The following is a 20233-nucleotide window of genomic DNA, read 5'->3' as shown; positions in this document are numbered from 1 at the left end:
TATATATATTTTATTTTAATGAAAAATGCTGTAGAAAAAAAAATGCCATATACATCTAAAATGCTGTGCCCTACTGCTTCCTTTAACTCAGCCAGTACATGCCCGTCTCTGTAGAGTGGCCAGGCAATTACATCCACTAATAAGGCTGGCACTGCAAGAAGTGACTGCTTCATTTCTCATGATTTACTGGATCTAAAGTCACACAATGAGGGCATGTGTGACCGGTACTGCCATCATGCAGGAAAATGGGCAGCAGCTGGATGGCACAAACATGTCAAACAATGTACGGGTAAGGAAGGAAATTTTTTTTTTTTACCACCTTATTACTCTATAAAAGCAGATGTTTGGGGCATTTACTATTTTTTAGAGTTCATGTGTACAGAAAAACTAGATAACTGCCCATTGCACCATGCACATTCACTCCATTAGGAGTATGTAACTATGCCATATGGTAGGCAGAGACTTGAGCAATAGTCCACATGGTTATTCACCAGTCAAGCATTCTCAAAGTCGCAAATGTTAAAACTTCAGAAGCGGAGAATCGTATTCCAGATTTTCTTTGTTCCCTACTGGACTCAGTGTAATAAGTGGTGAACTCAGATCAATCAACTGAAAAGAAAAAAAGGTAAAAAATATATAAATAGATAGTTAAAGCAAAAATACGACCCGCGTCACATACAGTCATTGTGTAAAGCACAGAGAATAAGTACAAATAACTAAAGGCAGTGCATCACATGGTGGGTGGGTGTGGTGAGGCTCCCGGGCCTTACTTTCCTAGGTAACTATACCATGCACACGTCCACGGTTACTATGCGATATTGGATATTCCTATGATGCATTTATTGTTGACATACTAGCGATTACAATCTGAGCTTAAGATTATATGATCACTTGCATACAATAGTTGAGCATTTATTTTCATGTGACCCATTATTTAACTGCAACATTGCTATAATAGAATAGGGGCCTATTTATTCATGTTTATATGGAGCTGTCCGTATTCTCCTGTGGGTGCCTATAGCATGCCACATGATTTTTGGAGTTACATACATGCATAATAGGATCAAGGATTGATTAGTCCCTGTTTTTTTTCATATGGATGTTGTATGGATTTTTAAGTTTTACTATATATATTCCTGGGTGTACCCACCTATTTCCTTGTACTTGTGGCTGTTGTCTTATTACTTTTTAATATATCTTTTTATATGTATTTTTTCTAATAAAAAATATATATTTTAATATATGGCTATCTGTAAAGCTTTTTTCTGGGTGCTATGATCTATAAAAATAGTGGCAGAGGTGGCAAATTGTGGCAGTAAGCAGCAAGAAGAATGGGAAGGTCAATTTTTGCTGCTTCAGTATTACAAAGCTTGCAGCTGTTTAAAAGTTGAAGACGCAACACGTACACAGCAAGTCATTTTGATATTGCTGTGAAAATGTTCATTGTTTTTAACGTTAGTTGAGCATTTTCAGGCAGATTCCAGGCAAAATAGAAAAAAAAAAAAAAAACAACTCTGCACTGGTGGCCGAAGGTGGAGAACCTTTCTCTACATAGGAGAAAACTGGGTATCTGAATGAGGCCTTAGGCTATGTGCACACGCTGCGGATTAGTGTGCGGATTTTTCCACAATGTTTTTGCAAAAACCGCACTGCGTATTACCCGCGAATTTACCGCAGTTTTTGTGCGGATTCCTATTATGGAGCAGGTGTAAACCGATGCGGAATCCACACAAAGAATTGACATGCTGCGGAAAAAACACTGCAGCGTTTCCGCACGTTTTTTTCTGCAGCATGGGCACTGCGGATTTAGTTTTCCATAGGTTTACATGGTACTGTACAAAGCATGGAAAACAGCTGCAGATCCGCAGGGCCAAATCCACGTGTGCATATAGCCTTAGTGTAGATTTACACTAGTCGGTTTCGGTCGTTACATGGCTGATCGGCTACATGTTTGCTTATCTGTGTGTAGACAGGCCAGCTGCATGTTAATAGATTGTTCTTGGCAGCACACTTCCCGTTTACATAACTTCACCTGATGGATGACTGTCGCACATTTGTCGTCAGGTGATGAGCAGCCGGTTTATGCTGGACAATTGGGAAGAAACCCTTGCTACCGATAACACTGTTCAACAACAAAATTCTAAACTGAACAAAAATAACTATTCGTATTGATTTGATGCTGCTAAAGACGAAAATGACAAAAAAAAAAAAAAAAACACCAAAACATCTAGAGCCATCTCTTTTTTTTTTATTCGTTTACTTGTCAATTTTATTTTAGAAGTGTAAATTGTGGACAAATGTTATGCAGTAAATGTGTGGAAGTGAAGACTTTTTCATATTTGGTTATATTATGTTGGCAATATCAGGGAAAAGAAACTTCAGTCTGGTACAAAAAAAAATAAAAAATGTACATACTGACCATTGGTTAATGCTAAGAAAATGTTATTTTCTCAGCTACACATCAAACTAGGACTAAATGAAAAACCTTGTAAAGAGCAGGCAACAAGAAAGGGACAGTTTCACGTATTTGACATCAAAATTCCATTTCCAATTCCAAGTCATGCAAAGCTGAAAAAGTTTGCTTGTTGGCCAACAGATTAGGGAGGGTTACAAGGACATTCAGTTCAATGCCAGTCAGGCTGCAGTGAAGGAAGCATGGAATTGTTTTAACCCCTTCATCACCTTGTGATTTTCCACGCTTTAATTTTTTCTTCCCAGAGCCAGGGCTGTGGAGTTGGTAAGCCAGATCTCCAAATCATCAATTTCCCCGACTCTACAGCACTGGTCACTACTGAGCATGTACATAAAGTGCAACACAGAATCATCCCCCCCTACTGAGCATGTACATAAAGTGCAGCAGATCCGTCTCAGCTAAGAGCCCAGATCCTTAAGGTACCTTCACACTGAACAACTTTCCAACGAGAACGACAACGATCCGTGACGTTGCAGCGTCCTGGATAGCGATCTCGTTGTGTTTGACACGCAGCAGCGATCAGGATCCCGCTGTGATATCGCTGGTCGGAGCTAGTAGGCCAGCACCTTATTTCGTCGTTAGGTCGGTGTGTATCGTCGTGTTTGACAGCAAAAGCAACGATGCCAGCAATGTTTTACAATGGTAACCAGGGTAAATATCGGGTTACTAAGCGCAGGGCCGCGCTTAGTAACCCGATATTTACCCTGGTTACCATTGTAAAAGTAAAAAAAAAAAAACAAAAAAAAAAACACTACATACTCACCTTCTCATGTCTGTCACGTCCCCCGGCATCCGCGCTGCTGCTCAGAGCTTCCTGCACTGAATGTGTCAGTGCCGGCCGTAAAGCAGAGCACAGCGGTGACGTCACCGCTGTGCTCTGCCGGCCCTGACACATTCAGTGAAGGAAGCTCTGAGCAGCAGCGCGGACGCCGGGGGACGTGACAGACATCAGAAGGTGAGTATGTAGTGTTTTTTTTTTTTTACTTTTACATTGGTAACCAGGGTAAATATCGGGTTACTAAGCGCGGCCCTGCACTTAGTAACCCGATGTTTACCCTGGTTACCCGGGTGCTGCAGGGGGACTTCGGCATCGTTGAAGTTAGTTTCAACGATGCCGAAGTCCTTCCCCTGATCGTTGGTCGCTGGAGAGAGCTGTCTGTGTGACAGCTCCCCAGCGACCTAAACAGCGACTCTGCAGCGATTGGCTCATTGTCTATATCGCTGCAGCGTCTCTGAGTGTGACGGTACCTTTAGATCAGGAACAGAACAGACATTTATAGGACATTTCATCACTTTCCCTAATTATGAAAAAAAATAACAGCATATCCTGCATTGTACAACTATACCCAAGTCAGTCCATTTTATACTGACTCCACCAAAATGGACACAGACTCAGAATCCACAGCCCAGAGCCATAACTTATATTTCTGTCAGTTTAGCTGTATGACCGCTTGTTTTTTGCAGGATGAGTTGTACTTTTGAATGACAACATATAGTGGAAAACAATTCCAAGGGTGGTGAAATTGCAAGAGAAGTGCTATTCCACAAATTTTCTTTTTATTTATTTACCATGTTCACTAAATGCTAAAAGTTTAAGTGTTTAAAAAAAAAAAAATTCTAAATTGTAGGACTATAAGAAATTTGCTTATATTGCCATTTTCCGAGACCAGTAGAGTCTTTTAGGATCTGGGGCTAGGTGCGTACTTATTTTTTGCACACTGAGCTATCAATATCATTTTGGGGTAGATACAATGTTTAATAGCAGCATTTAACTGGTTAACAGCCACTTGGCAGCAGAAAACATTGCAGGCTTTGAGTCAGAGTCTACATCAAAGGCAGGGGACACTACCTTGGATGTGTCAATATGTCCAAGGTCGTGAAGAGGTTAAGTGTTTGTTCAGGATTTTGGGGAAACAAGTGCGAGTCCAATTACAAAGAGCTGCTGGATGAGATACTCATGTGCTACCACAAGCTTGGGGTAATAGGTCTTGGAAGATTCACTTTCTTCATTCCCACAGAACTGTGGAGCCCTCAACACGGTGAGATTCCTTCAGGACATTGCTGCTATTGAGAAAAGCTATAAAAGGGAAATGGAGCCCGGCAGTGTTAGGAGACTACTGCTGGACAATCAAGAGCCGCTCCAGAGCTACACCAAATGGCAGCCAAGAAGAAAGAGCCCAACTTGAAATTGCAATAAATGTAGTTAACTATGTACTTTGGCCCAAGAAAGGGTAGTTTCCAATAAATGTATCGAAGGTATTTCCAAAATTCACCTTGTAACCATGACTTTCCCTACATCTCCCACTTTAAAAGTTAAAAGGCAATAATTTAGCGATATGGGTAATGTAAGTAACCTCAATTTATTGCATTTAGAAGGAATTCAGGAAAATGTGTTGAACAGTGTAATTGGCATGTGTATATGCACCTCTAAAGGGGCAACATGCAGGTTAGCAGGAGAAGAACAGAGCTGCACCCAATTTTGACGATTGTGTGAATTAGATTATATATTTACTATTTAAAAATCTCATTTTCTGAACCTGAACACAGCTTGGGGGAAGAACTTTAGTGTCACCTATTAGATATATTGTCCTAAAAGTCAATATTTACCCTTTAAACCCTTCATACCACAGCCCATTTGCATTTGTTTTTCGCTCCCCTTCTTCCCAGAGCCATAACTTTTTTTACTTTTCCATCAATATGGCCGTGTTAGGGCTTGTTTTTTGTGGAACAAGTTGTACTTTTGAACAATACCATTGGTTTTACCATATCGTGTACTCAAAAACTGGAAAAAAATTCCAAGTGCGGTGAAATTGCAAAAAAAAGTGCAATTCCACAATTTTTATTTTTTATTTTTTAAAACCATGTTCACCAAATGCTAAAACTGACCTGCCATTAAGATTCTCCATGTCAGACACCAAACATGCCTAGGCTCTTTTTTATTTAAGTAGTGAAAATAGAAAAGGTTTATTAAAAAAAAAAAAAATAAATAATAAAGCGCCATTTTACGATACCTGTAGCATCTCTATTTTTGATGATCTGGGGTCGGGTGAGGGCATAATTTTTTGCATGCCGAGCTAACATTTTTAATGATACCATTTTGGTGCAGATAAGTTCTTTTGATCGCCCATTATTGCATTTTAATGCAAGGTCGTGGCTACCAAAGTAAATCTGGCTTTTTGACTTTCTGCTACGCCATTTAGCGATCACGTTAATCCTTTCTTTTATTGATAGATCAGGCGATTCGGAATGCAGCAATACCCAATAATTTTTGTGTATGTTTGATTTTTTTTCTTGTTTTGTTTTATTTTGAATGGGGTGAAAGGGGGGCGATTTTAACTTCAATTTAAAAAAAAAATTATTTGTTTTTTATTTTTTTTACTTTTGGCACGCTTCAATAGTCTCCATGGGAGGCTAGAAGCTGCCATAACCCGATCAGCTCTGCTACATACAGGCGATTATCAGATCTCCTGTATGTTGCAGAATTACTAACTTGCTATGAGTGCCAACCACCAGGTGGTGCTCATAGAAATCCGGTAGTGACAACTATAGAGGTCTGCAGGACACCTCTGGTTGTCATGCCAACCTATCGGTGACCAGTGACACAGGTGACCGGTGGGCGTATTTCCGGTGAGATTGCCAGAAGCGCTTGTTAAATGCCACTGTCAGAGTTTGATAGTGGCATTTAACGGGTTAATAGCCGTGGGTGGATCGCAATTCGTGTATTACGCCCGATGTCGGAAAGGGGAGAACTTTACAGTACAGAAACTAGGGTATATACTATGATTAAGGCGCTAAGCTGAAACTAGTTGGTCTGCTTTTCCCATGTCTAAGGATCTCTTTTGGTGACCTGCTACTATAGTTTTTAATATGATTAATAAACCTATATTTTTTACATTTTTGGCTACCGCTGGGGGTATCCTTTTTATCTCCACGTCAGACTGGGACAGCTCCGTGTGCTGCCTAACAGATGGAGACTGCTAATCAAAGTTTAGGGAGCTGACTATTATTGTACCCCATATTTTCCTCTGTTTTCTAAGTAAAAAAAATAACCCAGATGTCAGCTTGCTGCTAGCACAATATTGACAAAAAAACATAAAGAGCATTTTAGTTCTAGTGTCTCCCAGCATTAACCACTGCTTCAGAAAAACATTAGGAGTAAGAACTATACAATAATCTGGGGTAGGTGTAACTTACCTGTCCAGTATTAGCTTGCTTGAGTGGGACAGGTCTTTTATTAAGTTCAGGAGTGTTTGACAGGTCGATAAGAGGTTGACATTCAGCATCTACAGATGACGTCTTTCTTAATTTAATATCAGCTTTATCCGCTGCAATGTCAATTAAATCCTGGGGGGAAAAAACACTTATAAATACATCATTTCTATCATCACACACAACAATAACAACAAAAAAAAACCTATTAAATTGCAATCTTGCCTCTGGTGGTTTCTCAGCCACTGACTCGGTCTGTTCACTTTGTGCTATGAGGTCAGGTTTGCTTTCAGGAGAAAAGTTCAAGGAGCATCGTACTGTAGAAGCTGCATGGTCTTCCTCAGCCGGTGAGCATGGACTCTTTGTGACTTTGCTCAGAACCTGTTCACACTCTTCATAGCTAGAAGCAGATTTATAAAGCAATTCATACAGGAGTAAATGAAACCCGTTTTAATCACTGCATCAAACTTTGATAACAAATTTCCCACCATACACAGAGTTACCCGTGTGAAATCTGCACCTAAAATCAGCAAAGTACAAAATATGCAGAAAAATACACAAAGGTCTGAGTGTCATGCTCTCCCTATTAGGCTACGTTCACATTTGCGTTGTGCGCCGCAGTGTCGGCGACGCAACGCACAACGCAAACAAAAACGCAACAAAACACACGCTAAAACGCTGCGTTTTGCGACGCATGCGTCCTTTTTTGCCGAAAGTTGGACGCAAAAAAAATGCAACTTGCTGCGTTTGCTGCGCCCAACGCGTGCGGCCAAAAAAAACGCGTGCGGCCAAAAAAACCGCATGCGTCGCAAAACGCAGCACAACGCATGTCCATGCGCCCCCATGTTAAATATAGGGGCGCATGACGCATGCGGCGACGCTGCGGCGCCGAACGCTAATGTGAACGTAGACTTAAGTGGTTTTTTTCAGACTTGCCACATTGTCATGAACAAAGTTTGTGCCAGAATTCGACTAAGAAAATGTTTTAACAAAACTTGCTTCCTTTTGGCAGTGTCTGCACATGGCCTTAGAGTCACTTATAATTGGTGCAATAAAGTGCTTACACCACTCCAATAGTATATAGTAATGTCTACCAATGTATTCCGCACTTAAGGGAAATTTAAAGCTCGAACAGTTGTGTTTCCCACAGAGTAATCAAACCTTTAGTGAAGTTAGGGTGATCTAACAACTCACTCAATTACCAAAAAGGACATTAATTGGCCACCTATAGCCGAAGTCTTGCACCCGTCCCCTAGGTCGTCCCAATCACGATGCAGGTTTGATGACTTCTTAGCTAGGCTATTACAGAGAAAGTAATACATTTTGACCCATTTACCAAGTAGGTGACTTTTTAGCAGATTGGATGGATGCATAGACAGCTGTTGCAGGTCGCAGAGAAGAAAGGGGCCTTGGGATAGTTCTTGGTGTCACAATTCCAGATGTTCGGTGGCTGATCGGCGTTGGTAAGGCAGACACCGGTTTTGAGTTGGGAGTAGCAGATATGCTCCTTAGTGCTGTATTGCCTGCCATGCCTTTTGCGGTTCCCAATGGTGTGCTCTGAGCAATCCCACTAAAGATGCAGACAAACAGTTTTTGTATTTTGATTACGCTTCTACAAAAGGACCAAGCAGAGCCAATACTAAAATGTACAGCATGTGCACTAGGGCTCAGTGTGAACAGGTTCACATTGCTTTACCCCTCCTGCAATAGGAAACGACATCTACGGCAATCCAGTTGCAAGCTCATATAAAGCTCCATTAAAACAGAAAAAAAAAAAAAATAGAATAATCATAGTTATCCATTTAAACCTCTGGCATCAGCTCTGGAGGTCCATAATGGTCCTGCAGAAAAGACGTCACATCTGTCAATATTACTACTGCAGCCAGAGGTTAGAGTGTAACCGTTCTAAATTTTATTCCATAAATCAAAAGTACACATGAAAATAAGCAACTTTATAATGTATCTTATCAGAGAGATCGGCTTCTTTCTCCGCAAGAATTGATCAAGATTCTCACTTGTGAGGTAAAATCTGTATTCAGTGTAGACAGACTTTCCCATTACTGAGACAGAATTGTATCAGTAGCAGCCGCCATCTCCTATGTAGATAGAAGGGATAGGAGATATATTCCAAAGTTGCTTATTTTCACGTGCACTATTAATTTATGAAGCAAAAATTAAAAACGACGGTTCAGATAGGTGCAGAGACGCATATATGGCGGCTACGGATGGATGCAACCAAGGGGGTCATGCTTGAATTTTTTTTTTTTTTTTTTAAGAATATCTGTCACCCGGTTTTTGCTACTTAAAACAGCATAATGTAGGTGTAGAGAACACAATTCCAGCAGTCTCACTTACTGGGCGTCTAGGTGTAGTTTTGATAAATCACGTATCTGAACCAGATCTACCAGTTTTCTCAGCGATCAGCTGACGATGGTACAGACAAGGGTCAAATATGGAGGACTACATTGCAGCAGGTATTTTATCAGCAAGAGATTATCAAAACTACAAGCAAGCAGCCGAGTAAGTGACACTGATGAAATTGGGATCTTTGTCTATACATTATGCTCCTCAGACAGGGTAGCAAAAACCTGGTGAGATTCTTCAAGAAAATAAATAGACAACCATATATATGGGAAGTAAAGAAAGTAAATTTAGTCTGCCAAAACTGATATTACCTTCCAATTTCCCCACACGACAGTAACCGAGATGGCCTACTGGACTTTCCCGTGGCCCGATCAGGTGACAGTACTGCATGAAAATATATATATGTGAAGCAGAATGTATTATTGACCAAGTGGAGAAGAGGGGTGGCGGTGGGGAAAAGGAGGTATTAGATAAGCTCGTACCATCCTGCTTTTGTGCAAGCCTCAGTCGACTTGTAGGAGTAGGCATTACCCTTGCCTGGGGTTTGGCACTCGTTCCTTTTACAGCACTTTCCATTTTAGTGGAGGCAGGCAATCTTTGTAAGTTGGGTGCAGACGCTTGCCTCTGAATCTTGCCAGACGGAGTCTGAGGTTGGGAAACCGTCACGGAAGCAGATTTGTTACCAGCTGGTTTGGATTCTGCTGCTGGCTTCAGGTGACCATTGGATAAATCTGTGTTTTTCAGAGAAGACCCTATGCCACTATGAGGGCGAACAAGTGCAAGTCGGCTTGTGTTGGGCTTTATTCTTGAACTGGTGACCGACGTGTTCATGGATGTGTTCAGAGATGCATTTAGTTTGGCTGAAAAGCAAATAATTATGCCAAAATTAGCAGCAAAGCCAAATATTGCAGTGTAAGAAATGAGGACAACCAACATGCATCGTGATAAAGTGACAGCTGCCTACCATTAGCTGCAGGCGGAGACAGGGACAGACTGGAGTTCAGACTCGTGTTGGAATGGGAGGATGAGGACGAGGAGGTATTCCTTCTAGAACCTGCTGTAGCTGAAGGGGTCTTGAACTGTACCTTGTTTAACCCAGCCTGGAGGGAAGGGGAAAAAAAGAAAACAGACTAAAAAATTATGGATCATACAAAATTACGTCGTATTAAGTAGATAATGCCCTGTACACTTGTATTGTAGTGCAATATCAAACAATGTTGAAGGTCAAAAGAGTAACTGTTGGACAGACGTAAAGGGGTTGTTCTCCTTCAGCTAAATTTCTCCCCAGGTTGCAGTTTGATGTTTAAAAGAAAAGGAAGGGTGAGCTGCACTCCCCTTCCCATGGTCTGCCAGCAAGTCTCTGCTGCTGTTCCTGATGTTTAGTGACTGCAGAGCTGACATGTCAGCCACTGAGCTCCACAGCTCCAGCGGGCATTCCCATGTAGATGAAATTCCATGTTGGCCGAGCCATCAACAGGACATCAGCGCTGCAGCCAATGCCAGACACCGGTAGCAGAAGCAGTGAGACTTTGTGGTGGACCTGGGAAAGGCGTATACAGTCTATGAATTTATTTCAAAATACAATATATCCCTCTCAAGCCCTAGTCAGTGGAGAAATTTAATTAAAAGACGCCAACCAATTTTAAATTGGCCACTTCCGTTTCAAGAAACACTTATAGGGTTGTCAGCGTAGACACTAGCAAAGGTCAGACAGGTACAAATCACCGGTAACCTCCTCTGTTCTGTTCGTGTTGGCTATACACTTGTCCTGTTCAGCCTATTAAACTGTTAATATGGCATTTAGCTACTTACTCAGAGTGCATCATTTGAGTACCAGTTGCATTATTTAACTGTTTGTGAACATTGTTGGTAAAAAAAAATTAAATATTAAAAAAAAAATAAAAAAATAAAAAATCAGATTTCTCTTTAGCAAAAGGGTTTTACATGTTCACTTATTGCTATATTCAGGCACTTACATTCTGCACAGAAATAACTTGTGCTTTACATAAATATTTACTACAACCAGAACATGTAATATTTGTTTTATCACACAGAAGATGGACAAACGCTACATCTTTTCCTTAGGCTTTTTCCAGTGATTGGGGAGGCCATGGGTCCGCGTTGTTGAGGATACTGCTGGATATGGGTTACTTAGGCTACTTTCACACCAGCGTCGTGTGACGGACGTCGCAATGTGTCATTTTGGATAAAAAAAACGCATCCTGCAAAGTTGCCTGCAGGATGCGTTTTTTTCTCCGTAGATTTGCATTAGCGACGCATTGCGACATATGGCCACAAGTCGTGCGACGGATGCGTCGTGTTTTTGGTGGCCGCGAAGCACAAAAAACGTTCAATGTAATGTTTTTTTTGTGCGTCGGGTCCGCCCCCTCCTCCCCGGAATTCACGATGGGCAGCGAATGCATTGTAAAACTGCATCCGCTGCCCATGTTGTGCTACATTAACACACTGTCCGTTGGGCCGACGGTTTGCGACGTCCCGTACCGACGGACTAGTGTGAAAGTAGCCTAAGGCTGCTGCCTCTTCATTTCAGAGTTTTACTTTTCCTCCTAAAATAGATGGCAGATGAAGGGACTTCCCTAATTCTTTCAAAAAGTCTTTGTTTCTGCAGTTTATTGGGGTTTATTTCACGCCATAAAACAAATGTATTCTAGACAGATACATCAAAAATGCTATAAAATAAAACCATTGGCCACCAATTGGTTTTGCGATTGCTTGTGTACGTAGCCATTAGTTGATCTAGTGTATGAACTGCCCCTTTTGTGGCATTATTATCTAATATCTGCGGCTTTTTGTCATCTCGACTACTTACTGCATTATCATGGTGCATAATGCTTATCAGAATGAGCTGTGTTTTTTGGGGAGAATGTAAGAAACCACTGTGGTATCTCCAGTAAAGTAAAACATTGAACATCTTTCAGCAACGACACCTTGCTGCAGTTCAGGCTTGCCTTTTCTTACATTGCCCAGCATTGTAAGTTTTTGTTTTAGCAATAGCGGCCTGTTGGTGCGATGTAGAAAAGTTGTCACATTTTGTCCTCTTCGTCTATACATCAAATCTGAAAAGTTCCATGGAGTTTCTGTGCGGCAAGCGCATCATGTTCTGGACACCACAGATGCAGAGTTCACGCTTACTGCAGAACATAGCGTACATTCCAAACGTGTAACCTAGCAGACAGCAAAGGTCAGAACTGACACAACTAGATGAGTTTCATGACGACTTAGCTGACTTATGGGGCAGAGCTGATCACCATTTAGCAGCTCTTCCGCGCTCTAACAATGACGCAGATGTAACCGCCACATTGAATCGTTTAACTGCTGCCCATGATCGCTAAGGCTACGTTCACATTTGCGTTGTGCGCCGCAGCGCACAACGCAAACAAAAACGCGGCAAACCGCACGCTAAAACGCTGCGTTTTGCGCCGCATGCGTCCTTTTTGGCCGAAAGTTGGACGCAAAAAAAATGCAACTTAAAGCGTTTCTTGCGTCCAACGCTTGCGGCCATGCGGCGCAAAACGCAGCACAACGCATGTCCATGCGCCCCCATGTTAAATATAGAAGCGCATGACGCATGCGGCGCCGCTGCGGCGCCCGACGCTGCGGCGCTGACCGCAAATGTGAACGTAGCATAACAGAGACTATATGCAAAGTACATTACATTCCTGGGTAACTGACCGGGATGATGGCACAGCAAAGCTGTGATGCCAAGGATAAGGCAAAACTCTGCATCGCACACCGTCGACCAAATTCACATCTCTATCTTCCAGATCATCTCAGTGTAAAAAGTCAACATTGGCTGACAAACTACTATAAATCAGTGCAACTGCAGCGGAAGCTACAGTCAAAAGTTTCTTTGTTAGGAAGGAAGCAGAGATGGAAACCCAATTAAAAATACTTCAAAGCAGAGAAGGAAGAAACAAACAGCCCTCACTAAACAAAGTCGTTGAACAAGCACGAGGTCAAGATGTCAATATGGACTGCCTCATTCCAGAATTGGAAGACCCTGCTGATCCCAACCAACTACATGCCAAGACAACTTCCGCACCAGTGCCACCTCTGTTCTCCCACATGAATGCACCAGCAAGTCAAGAGTTGTTGCCACCTAATACTGACAAAGTAAACTTCCAGGACTAGCCCACAATTTTGGCCACAGCCAGTGGACTCCCTGGAGCCTAAACCGCAGCTTACCCCTCGTGTCGCATGATTTTGTCCTGATACGTCAGTCATAATCCAGAGAGCTTACATTCCATAGAGATACCACAAGTTAATCCGGCAACTATTACCAGGAGATTGGACATATCTGACTTCGCCAGATACATGATTTGCAGGGAGTTAATAAACTTCAGTCTCTCAAAGGTTGATGATCGGGCAGAGAACTATAGAGTCGACTCTTCAAGCGGTAAACCAAGAGCTTCACCTCACTACTGCCAAGGATTTGCTTGTTAACTGAGTTAAGCCCAGAATCAGCAGAAAGCATCAGACAATAAGAGAAGTTCATGTGGACCATTCAGATGCAGGTCTTACTGCAGCATGGGAGAGACTGGAACAAACCTACAGTAGCTCAGAAGCCACAGTATTAGCTTTATTTAAGAGACTGAAAACTTTCCAGAGATAAGCAACAAGGACAACCAGAAACTTCAAGATATAAGCGACCTGCTAAACTAAATAAAATTGGCAAAATTCGTCCCATGTCTTTCAGCACTGCGTTATCTTGATACTGCTTATGGCGTGAATCAAGTAGTGTCCAAGTTCACATATAACATGCAGGAAAAATTTGGCAGACCACGGCTCGAGGTACAAAAGAGCATAACATGTCCTGTCCCTTTTCGCATTTTTTCCTTTGTGACCAATTTGAAGACACTGCCGTTCCAGACTGCTTCAACCTTCAGGATCCAGTCATTGACCCAAATATCCGGTCTGATGTCAGCACTCATCTAGCAATCTGAAGAGAAGATTGGACTGTCGGCGATTTATTTGCTTCTCCAGGCTTGTTCACGCCATTGCAAGGTTAGTGCACATTGTACAATGCTATTGCAATAAGGACAGTAACGCCAAATGTTGCGGTTGGCACATCTGTCATAAGTCACTCTGCAGAAAACATTGCTCTGAGTGGACCATTTGTGATACGTAATGTGCAGCAGAATGTTTTACAAGGAACTGGAATGTATATTTAAAAAGCAAGGCATTCCTAAGAACAGTAATTGACAAGGGTTTACTGAGGGTTGGTAGTTGTTCAAACAAAGCCTAGTTGGAGGATGCAGAAAAGAATCTTCTAATTATTCCTGGCAGTCACCATATTACCAAGTTACTAATATGACATTGCCAAGAGATCAAATATCAAGGCAGATATTTCACTGAAGGTGCTTTAAGAATTGCAGGCCTTTGGATTGTGGTAACAAAGAGCTAAGTTACTGAACATGGTGAATTTAATGGGTATCGCAAGACAAGAGGAAAACTGCAACAACAGCAAATATCTGATCTGATGGCTGATATGATGGCTCTGTGCTTATCCTATGTTGGTTGGACGTTTTTGGTCCGTGCGCAATCACTGCATGCAAGACTGAAGAGAGGATTCTCCTGTTACCCTCTATCCTACGACCCTCCATATTCTACCTCATCTTAATCACTTCATCTTCTCATCAAGATACTGACTGAATAAAACATGGTAAATCTGGGAAGGAAGATGCACTGATGAATTTTAACATGTACAGTCGGTGAAGCATAGGAGGGGAGGTTAGCGAGTAACTGCCATTGCTTGTAGAGATCCATGCTCATATCCCTCGGACACGGTAAGTGATAAATTTACATTATCTTTCTTGGAAGCAGTTTTAGGTCACACCCTTTTCAAGCACATCGAAAACTATCTAAAACAATTGTGCAAGACACAGATAATTTGGGTAAAAAAAAAAAAAACACCGGATTACGTACCGGTAATGCTCTTTTATAGAGCCACGACAGCACCCACTTGAGAGAGGGGATCCGCCCCTAGGAACAGGAAACCCTATGGAGAGATAAAAGGGGCGGTCCCCCTCGCTCCCACAGTTGGGTTACAGAGATTGCGAGGAACCGCCCACCAGATTTAGTAGGCAATTTGATATCAGCTTTTATCATTAGTTAACTTAGTATGGCTAACTACAAGAACCAAAAAACACCCTTAATCGTGCTTTTATAAAAATAACTTAATAGGGTGGGAAGTAAAGGGGTGCTGTCGTGGCTCTATAAAAGAGCATTACCGGTACGTAATCCGGTGTTTTCTCTTCGCCACGACAGCACCCACTTGAGAGACTTTCAGAGATAGTCATTTGGGAGGGATCACAGTGTTAAGAACTGATCTACCAAAAGACAGGTCAGATGAAGAAGATAAATCCAATCTATAGTGATTATAGAATGTAGTGGGAGAAGCCCAAGTTGCGGCCTTACATATCAGTTCTATTGGAACTTCTGCTCGCTCGGCCCAGGATGATGCTATCGCCCGAGTGGAGTGTGCTTTTACAGTCTCAGGCGGGTTCTCCCCTTTGGATGAATAGGCCAGACATATTGCATCCCGAATCCACCGAGATAAAGTGCCCTTCGTGATTCCATCTCCTTTTCTATGGCCCTGGAAGGAAATAAAGAGAGCCCTGCTCTTCCTCCAGGCGCTAGTTCTATCTAAATAGGCTAATATGGCCCTCCTCACATCTAATGTGTGGTATTTTTGTTCTTCCTGATTCGTAGGGTTATCATAGAAGGAGGGAAGAAAAATTTCTTGTGATCTATGAAATTTAGTGCATACTTTGGGTAAGTAGGAAGGGTCTGTTTTTAGGACAATTCTGTCTGGAAATATAGACATAAACGGTGGATCTATCGATAATGCCTGTATGTCGCTTACTCTTCTAGCTGATACCAAAGCAACAAGAAGAGCTGTCTTGATGGAAACATGTTTTATGTGAGCTGAATGTAGTGGCTCAAAGGGGTGGTCTGTTAGAGCTTCAAGGACTAAATTAACATCCCAAGGTGGTACATGGGGAATTTGGACTGTCTCTGACCTTTGGCAAGCTGCGATAAACCTGGCTACCCACCTGCAATATCGTGACCATATAAAGCACCAAGCGCAGAAATGTGTACTTTTAAGGTACTGACTGCCAGACCTAAATCGCGCCCTTTTTGAAGAAATTCTAGGACCATAGGGATCTGAATCTCGTTTGATAGTGCTGTTGGGTAGAGGTTTAAGAATTTTTTCCACACTCTCACATAAATGGATGTGGTAGATTTTTTCCTACTTAGTAGCAGAGTGTCAATTACTTTGTTAGAAAATCCTCTCATTTTTAGCAGCCGCCTCTCAAATGCCAGGCAGTCAACCGCAGACCCTTCACCTGAGGGTGGTTGAAGGGGCCTTGGGAGAGCAGATCCTGATCCTCCGGAAGGATCCACGGGTCTGAAATTGACAATTCTCAGCCAGGAGAACCATGGCCTCTTGGGCCAAAATGGAGCTATTAAGATCACATGAGCTCTGTCCTCCCTTATCTTCCTGATCACCGTTGGAAGAAGTATTAGTGGGGGAAAGGCATATGCTTTCTGGAATGTCCATGGGACTTGCAGAGCATCGAAGATATCTGGATTGTCGGATCGGAACAATGAAGCGAACCTTTTGACTTGTCTGTTGTGTCTCGTCGCAAAAAGGTCTATCTCGGGAGTACCCCATTTTTTGATTATCATTAAAAAGATACGACGGCTGAGAACCCACTCTCCTTGGCGGAGAGTGTGGCGGCTGAGGAAATCTGCTTTTGGATTGTCGACTCCTCTTACATGCAGTGCTGATAAGGATAGGAGGTGCTCCTCTGCTATGGATAGAATGTCGCCGGCTATACACATGAGAGCTTCTGATCTTGTTCCCCCTTGGTGGTTTATGTATGCCACCGCTGTCATGTTGTCTGAAAAGATTCTTGTATGCGTTCCGTGTAACTGCGGAAGAAATTTACATATGGCATGATAGATAGCCTTCAGTTCTTTTTGATTAGAGGAATCATTCGATTCTCTAGGAGACCACAGACCTTGAACTATTTGATCTCCTAAGTGTGCTCCCCAACCACTAGGACTGGCATCGGTAAAGAGTGTTTTTGAAGGTTTAACCACCCAGGGAACCCCACTGGTAAAATGACTCTGGTCTAACCACCAGGTAAGAGAATCTACCACGTCAGATGGTAAAGATAACCGACTATCCAATTGGCCTTGTAACCTCTCTTCTTCCTGTAGAATTTTATATTGTAATTTTCTACTATGGAATTGGGCCCATGGGACAGCCGGGATACATGATGTAAAGGAACCAAGAAGGGACATCCCTTCTCTTAGGGAAATTAGGGGTTTATTAATCACCGATTGTACCTTGTTTATAATTGCTAATTGTTTAGAGTCGGGAAGAAAGCACCTTTGATTTGTAGAATCTAGAATAAGCCCTAGGAATGTTTGTCGAGTTGTGGGGGACAACCTGGATTTCTCCCAGTTTACTAACCACCCCAATTCCTGTAGGGACGAAATTGTATCAAGTACTCGTTGATGGCATTGGGAAAGAGAGTTGCCCACTATAAGAAGGTCATCTAAATATGGTATTACAAGAGTGTCTTTTAATCTCAAATATGACATTACTTCTGACATTAATTTTGTGAAGACTCTCGGAGCTATCGACAGTCCAAAGGGCATTGCTGTATATTGATAATGCCTTATCTGACCTTCCATTATAACTGCCACCCGTAGATATTGCTGATGTTCAATGAAGATTGGTAGATGGTAATACGCATCTTTAAGGTCAAGTACCGCCATAAAGCAATGGGGAAACAGGAGCTTTATAGTTGATCGTATAGACTCCATTTTAAAGGTTTGGTTTTCTAAAAAGACGTTTAGTCTTTTCAGGTTTATTATTGTTCTAAATGATCCGTCTGGTTTTGGAATCAAAAATAGAGGGGAATAAAAACCCCTTCCTTTTTGATGAGAAGGGACTTCCACTAGTACCCCTTTGGACAGGAGATTTATTATTTCCTGTTCCAAGGCCTCTTGTTGTGAATGAGACTTTAAGGAAGTCAATAAGAATGAGTCCGGAGGGACTCGGGCAAATCTTAATTTAAGACCCGTAGATATAAGGCTAGTTGCCCATGGATTGGAAGTCATTGTCAGCCATTGTGAAGTAAAGAAAGACAACCTACCACCAACGGGTAGATCTGTCCTAACGGGTTTTATCCTCAGGTTTGAATGGACGTTTTCCGAAAAACGCTCCTTTCTGCTTAAAGTCTTTATTAGCCCAGCGGTCTTGGTTTTTATAGTCCTTTCTTCTATTAAACGTGGGCTTACGGAACGCTCTCCTGTAGGATGGAAGATAAGTATTATTGGGGAACCCCTTCTTCCTCTCACCCGCTTTAGTTAGTATTTCGTCTAACTTAGTACCAAATAGGTACTCACCCTGGCATGGAAGACCACATAATTTAGACTTCGTTTGGGGATCTCCTTTCCACCCCTTTAGCCATAAGGCTCGACGAGCCGCGTTAGTCAGACCTGCCGATTTGGCAGCTAGCCGTATGGAATCAGCTGAGGAATCCGCCAAAAAGGCTGTAGCTCCTCTAATTAACGGTATGGAAGAGATCAGTCTATCTCGGGAAAGGCCGCTCTTTAATCCTTCTTCTAAATCATTTAACCAGACCAACATGGACCTGGCAGTGCATGTGGCTGATATAGCCGGCCTGAAGGCTCCAGTACAGGATTCCCATGCTCTTTTTAAGAGGGTATCCGCTTTCCGGTCCAGCGGGTCTTGCAAGGAGCCGGAATCTTCTACGGGTAGCAAAGATTTTTTAGAAGTGGAAGCCACTGCTGCATCTACCTTCGGGGCTTTTAACCATATAGAGAGATCTTCGTCATTAAAGGGATAGCGTCTTTTTGACGAAGACGGCAATCCTCTTTGTCCCTGGCTTTCCCACTCCTTTTTTACTACATTTTTAATTGCTGGAATTACAGGGAAAGAAGGTTTTTTCCTCTCTGACAGGCCTGCAAACATCACGTCCTGTGGTGTTTTAGGGATTTTTGTGTCTTCAATACCCATGGTGTTACAAACTGATCTTACTAAATTATCGATACTGTCTGTGGGAAAGCATGTATCCCGCTCATCATCTGAGGAAATGATCCTTTGGGAACCATCCGAATCTTTATCTTCAGTCTCAGAGGACTGTTCAGACCTGGGGGAATTATATTTTTTTTCTACCCTCGGGAATTTTTTCCGAGCTTCGGAAGGCCTGTAATTCTTCCCTAATCATACTCCTTATATCTTCCGACCTTACTGAAGACTCCTCACGTAAGGTGGATTCGATGCAAGACTGGCACAGCTTCTTTAAATAATTATCGGGGAGCGGCTGAGAGCATAAAGCACATTGTATGTGTTTGGTTTTCCCCGTTCTTTTTGCCTAAGGAATATAGACAAAGAGGGGGAGTGTAATCAGCCTAAGAGGGTACACACACACACTCACCCAGTGAGGTTGTTGTTACAATACCGGCTGATGAGGAGGAGACGGAGGCACAGATGGAACCGACCGGCCTGATTTCTTATCTCTGGCGCTTTTGGAAGAAGATGATCTGCGACTGCTGCTTGTTCGGCTACTAGGCGCAATAGCGGTGACTTCGGATGAAGCCATCGCCGGGTCCTGTGGAGATGCCATGATGGACGCCGGAGGATCAGTGCCGGCGTCCTTTTCTAATGGGGGCCGCCATCTTCTTCCTGCCGCACCCGGAAGTGACCGCTACATCCGGGTCGCGGCTATTCAGTATGCGCCTGCGCTCCCACCAGCATCAGCGCAGGCGCCGTCCTCCTCCTGTTTCACCCCGGAAGTTGGGATCTGTTTCCGGGGGATAGTATACCGGACCTACGCTGCCTGCGCACCATGAGGGATGGCGCCGCAGGATCTCCTTACCCCAGCGATTTGGTCCTTGCAGGTCTGCTGGGTGGATCTCCATGAGCCAGGCGACTCCCCGGACCTGGCCTCACAGTACCTGCCAGCAGAGGGGGGAAGCTGCCATAGGACCCCCGACGCTGCTTCCAGCTTCTGGAGCCCTTGCCGTCCCATAAAGGTAAACTGCGCAAGCGGCATCCAGGCTGGGCATCCTCTTCTCTCCAAGGGTCTCCCGTAGGAACAGGAAACCAACTGTGGGAGCGAG

General features: G+C 42.9%; 2 protein-coding genes across 5 annotated transcripts in view; both read right to left on the bottom strand.

Moving 5' to 3' along the window:
- Window positions 1-20233, bottom strand: part of GTSE1 (G2 and S-phase expressed 1) — a 35073-nt gene continuing 14840 nt past the window's right edge. For 2 of the 4 annotated variants that reach the window (XM_077264842.1, XM_077264839.1), the window contains exons 6-12: window positions 10011-10146; window positions 9529-9906; window positions 9358-9430; window positions 8019-8252; window positions 6908-7082; window positions 6668-6817; window positions 1-609 (exon numbers count right to left, since the gene is read on the bottom strand). In XM_077264842.1, the coding sequence (XP_077120957.1) occupies window positions 520-609; window positions 6668-6817; window positions 6908-7082; window positions 8019-8252; window positions 9358-9430; window positions 9529-9906; window positions 10011-10146 (1236 nt within the window). In that variant the 3' untranslated portion in view covers window positions 1-519. The remainder of the gene's footprint in view (window positions 610-6667; window positions 6818-6907; window positions 7083-8018; window positions 8253-9357; window positions 9431-9528; window positions 9907-10010; window positions 10147-20233) is intronic. The other 2 variants (XM_077264838.1, XM_077264840.1) reach the window with 1 other exon arrangement.
- LOC143773428 (lamina-associated polypeptide 2, isoforms alpha/zeta-like) lies at window positions 14688-19272 on the bottom strand. The gene is made up of 3 exons (XM_077260881.1): window positions 18494-19272; window positions 17855-18396; window positions 14688-14735 (listed from the first exon to the last, which is right to left on the bottom strand). Exons 1-3 carry the CDS (start codon window positions 19125-19127, stop codon window positions 14688-14690), a joined length of 1224 nt encoding a protein of 407 aa, XP_077116996.1. The 5' UTR covers window positions 19128-19272.

Source organism: Ranitomeya variabilis, chromosome 5 (genome assembly GCF_051348905.1).
Source record: "Ranitomeya variabilis isolate aRanVar5 chromosome 5, aRanVar5.hap1, whole genome shotgun sequence".
In the NCBI taxonomy this organism is placed as follows: Eukaryota; Metazoa; Chordata; class Amphibia; order Anura; family Dendrobatidae; genus Ranitomeya; species Ranitomeya variabilis.
The sequence above is the reverse complement of the archived record's forward strand: the minus strand, read 5'-3'. Positions and strand labels throughout refer to the sequence as shown.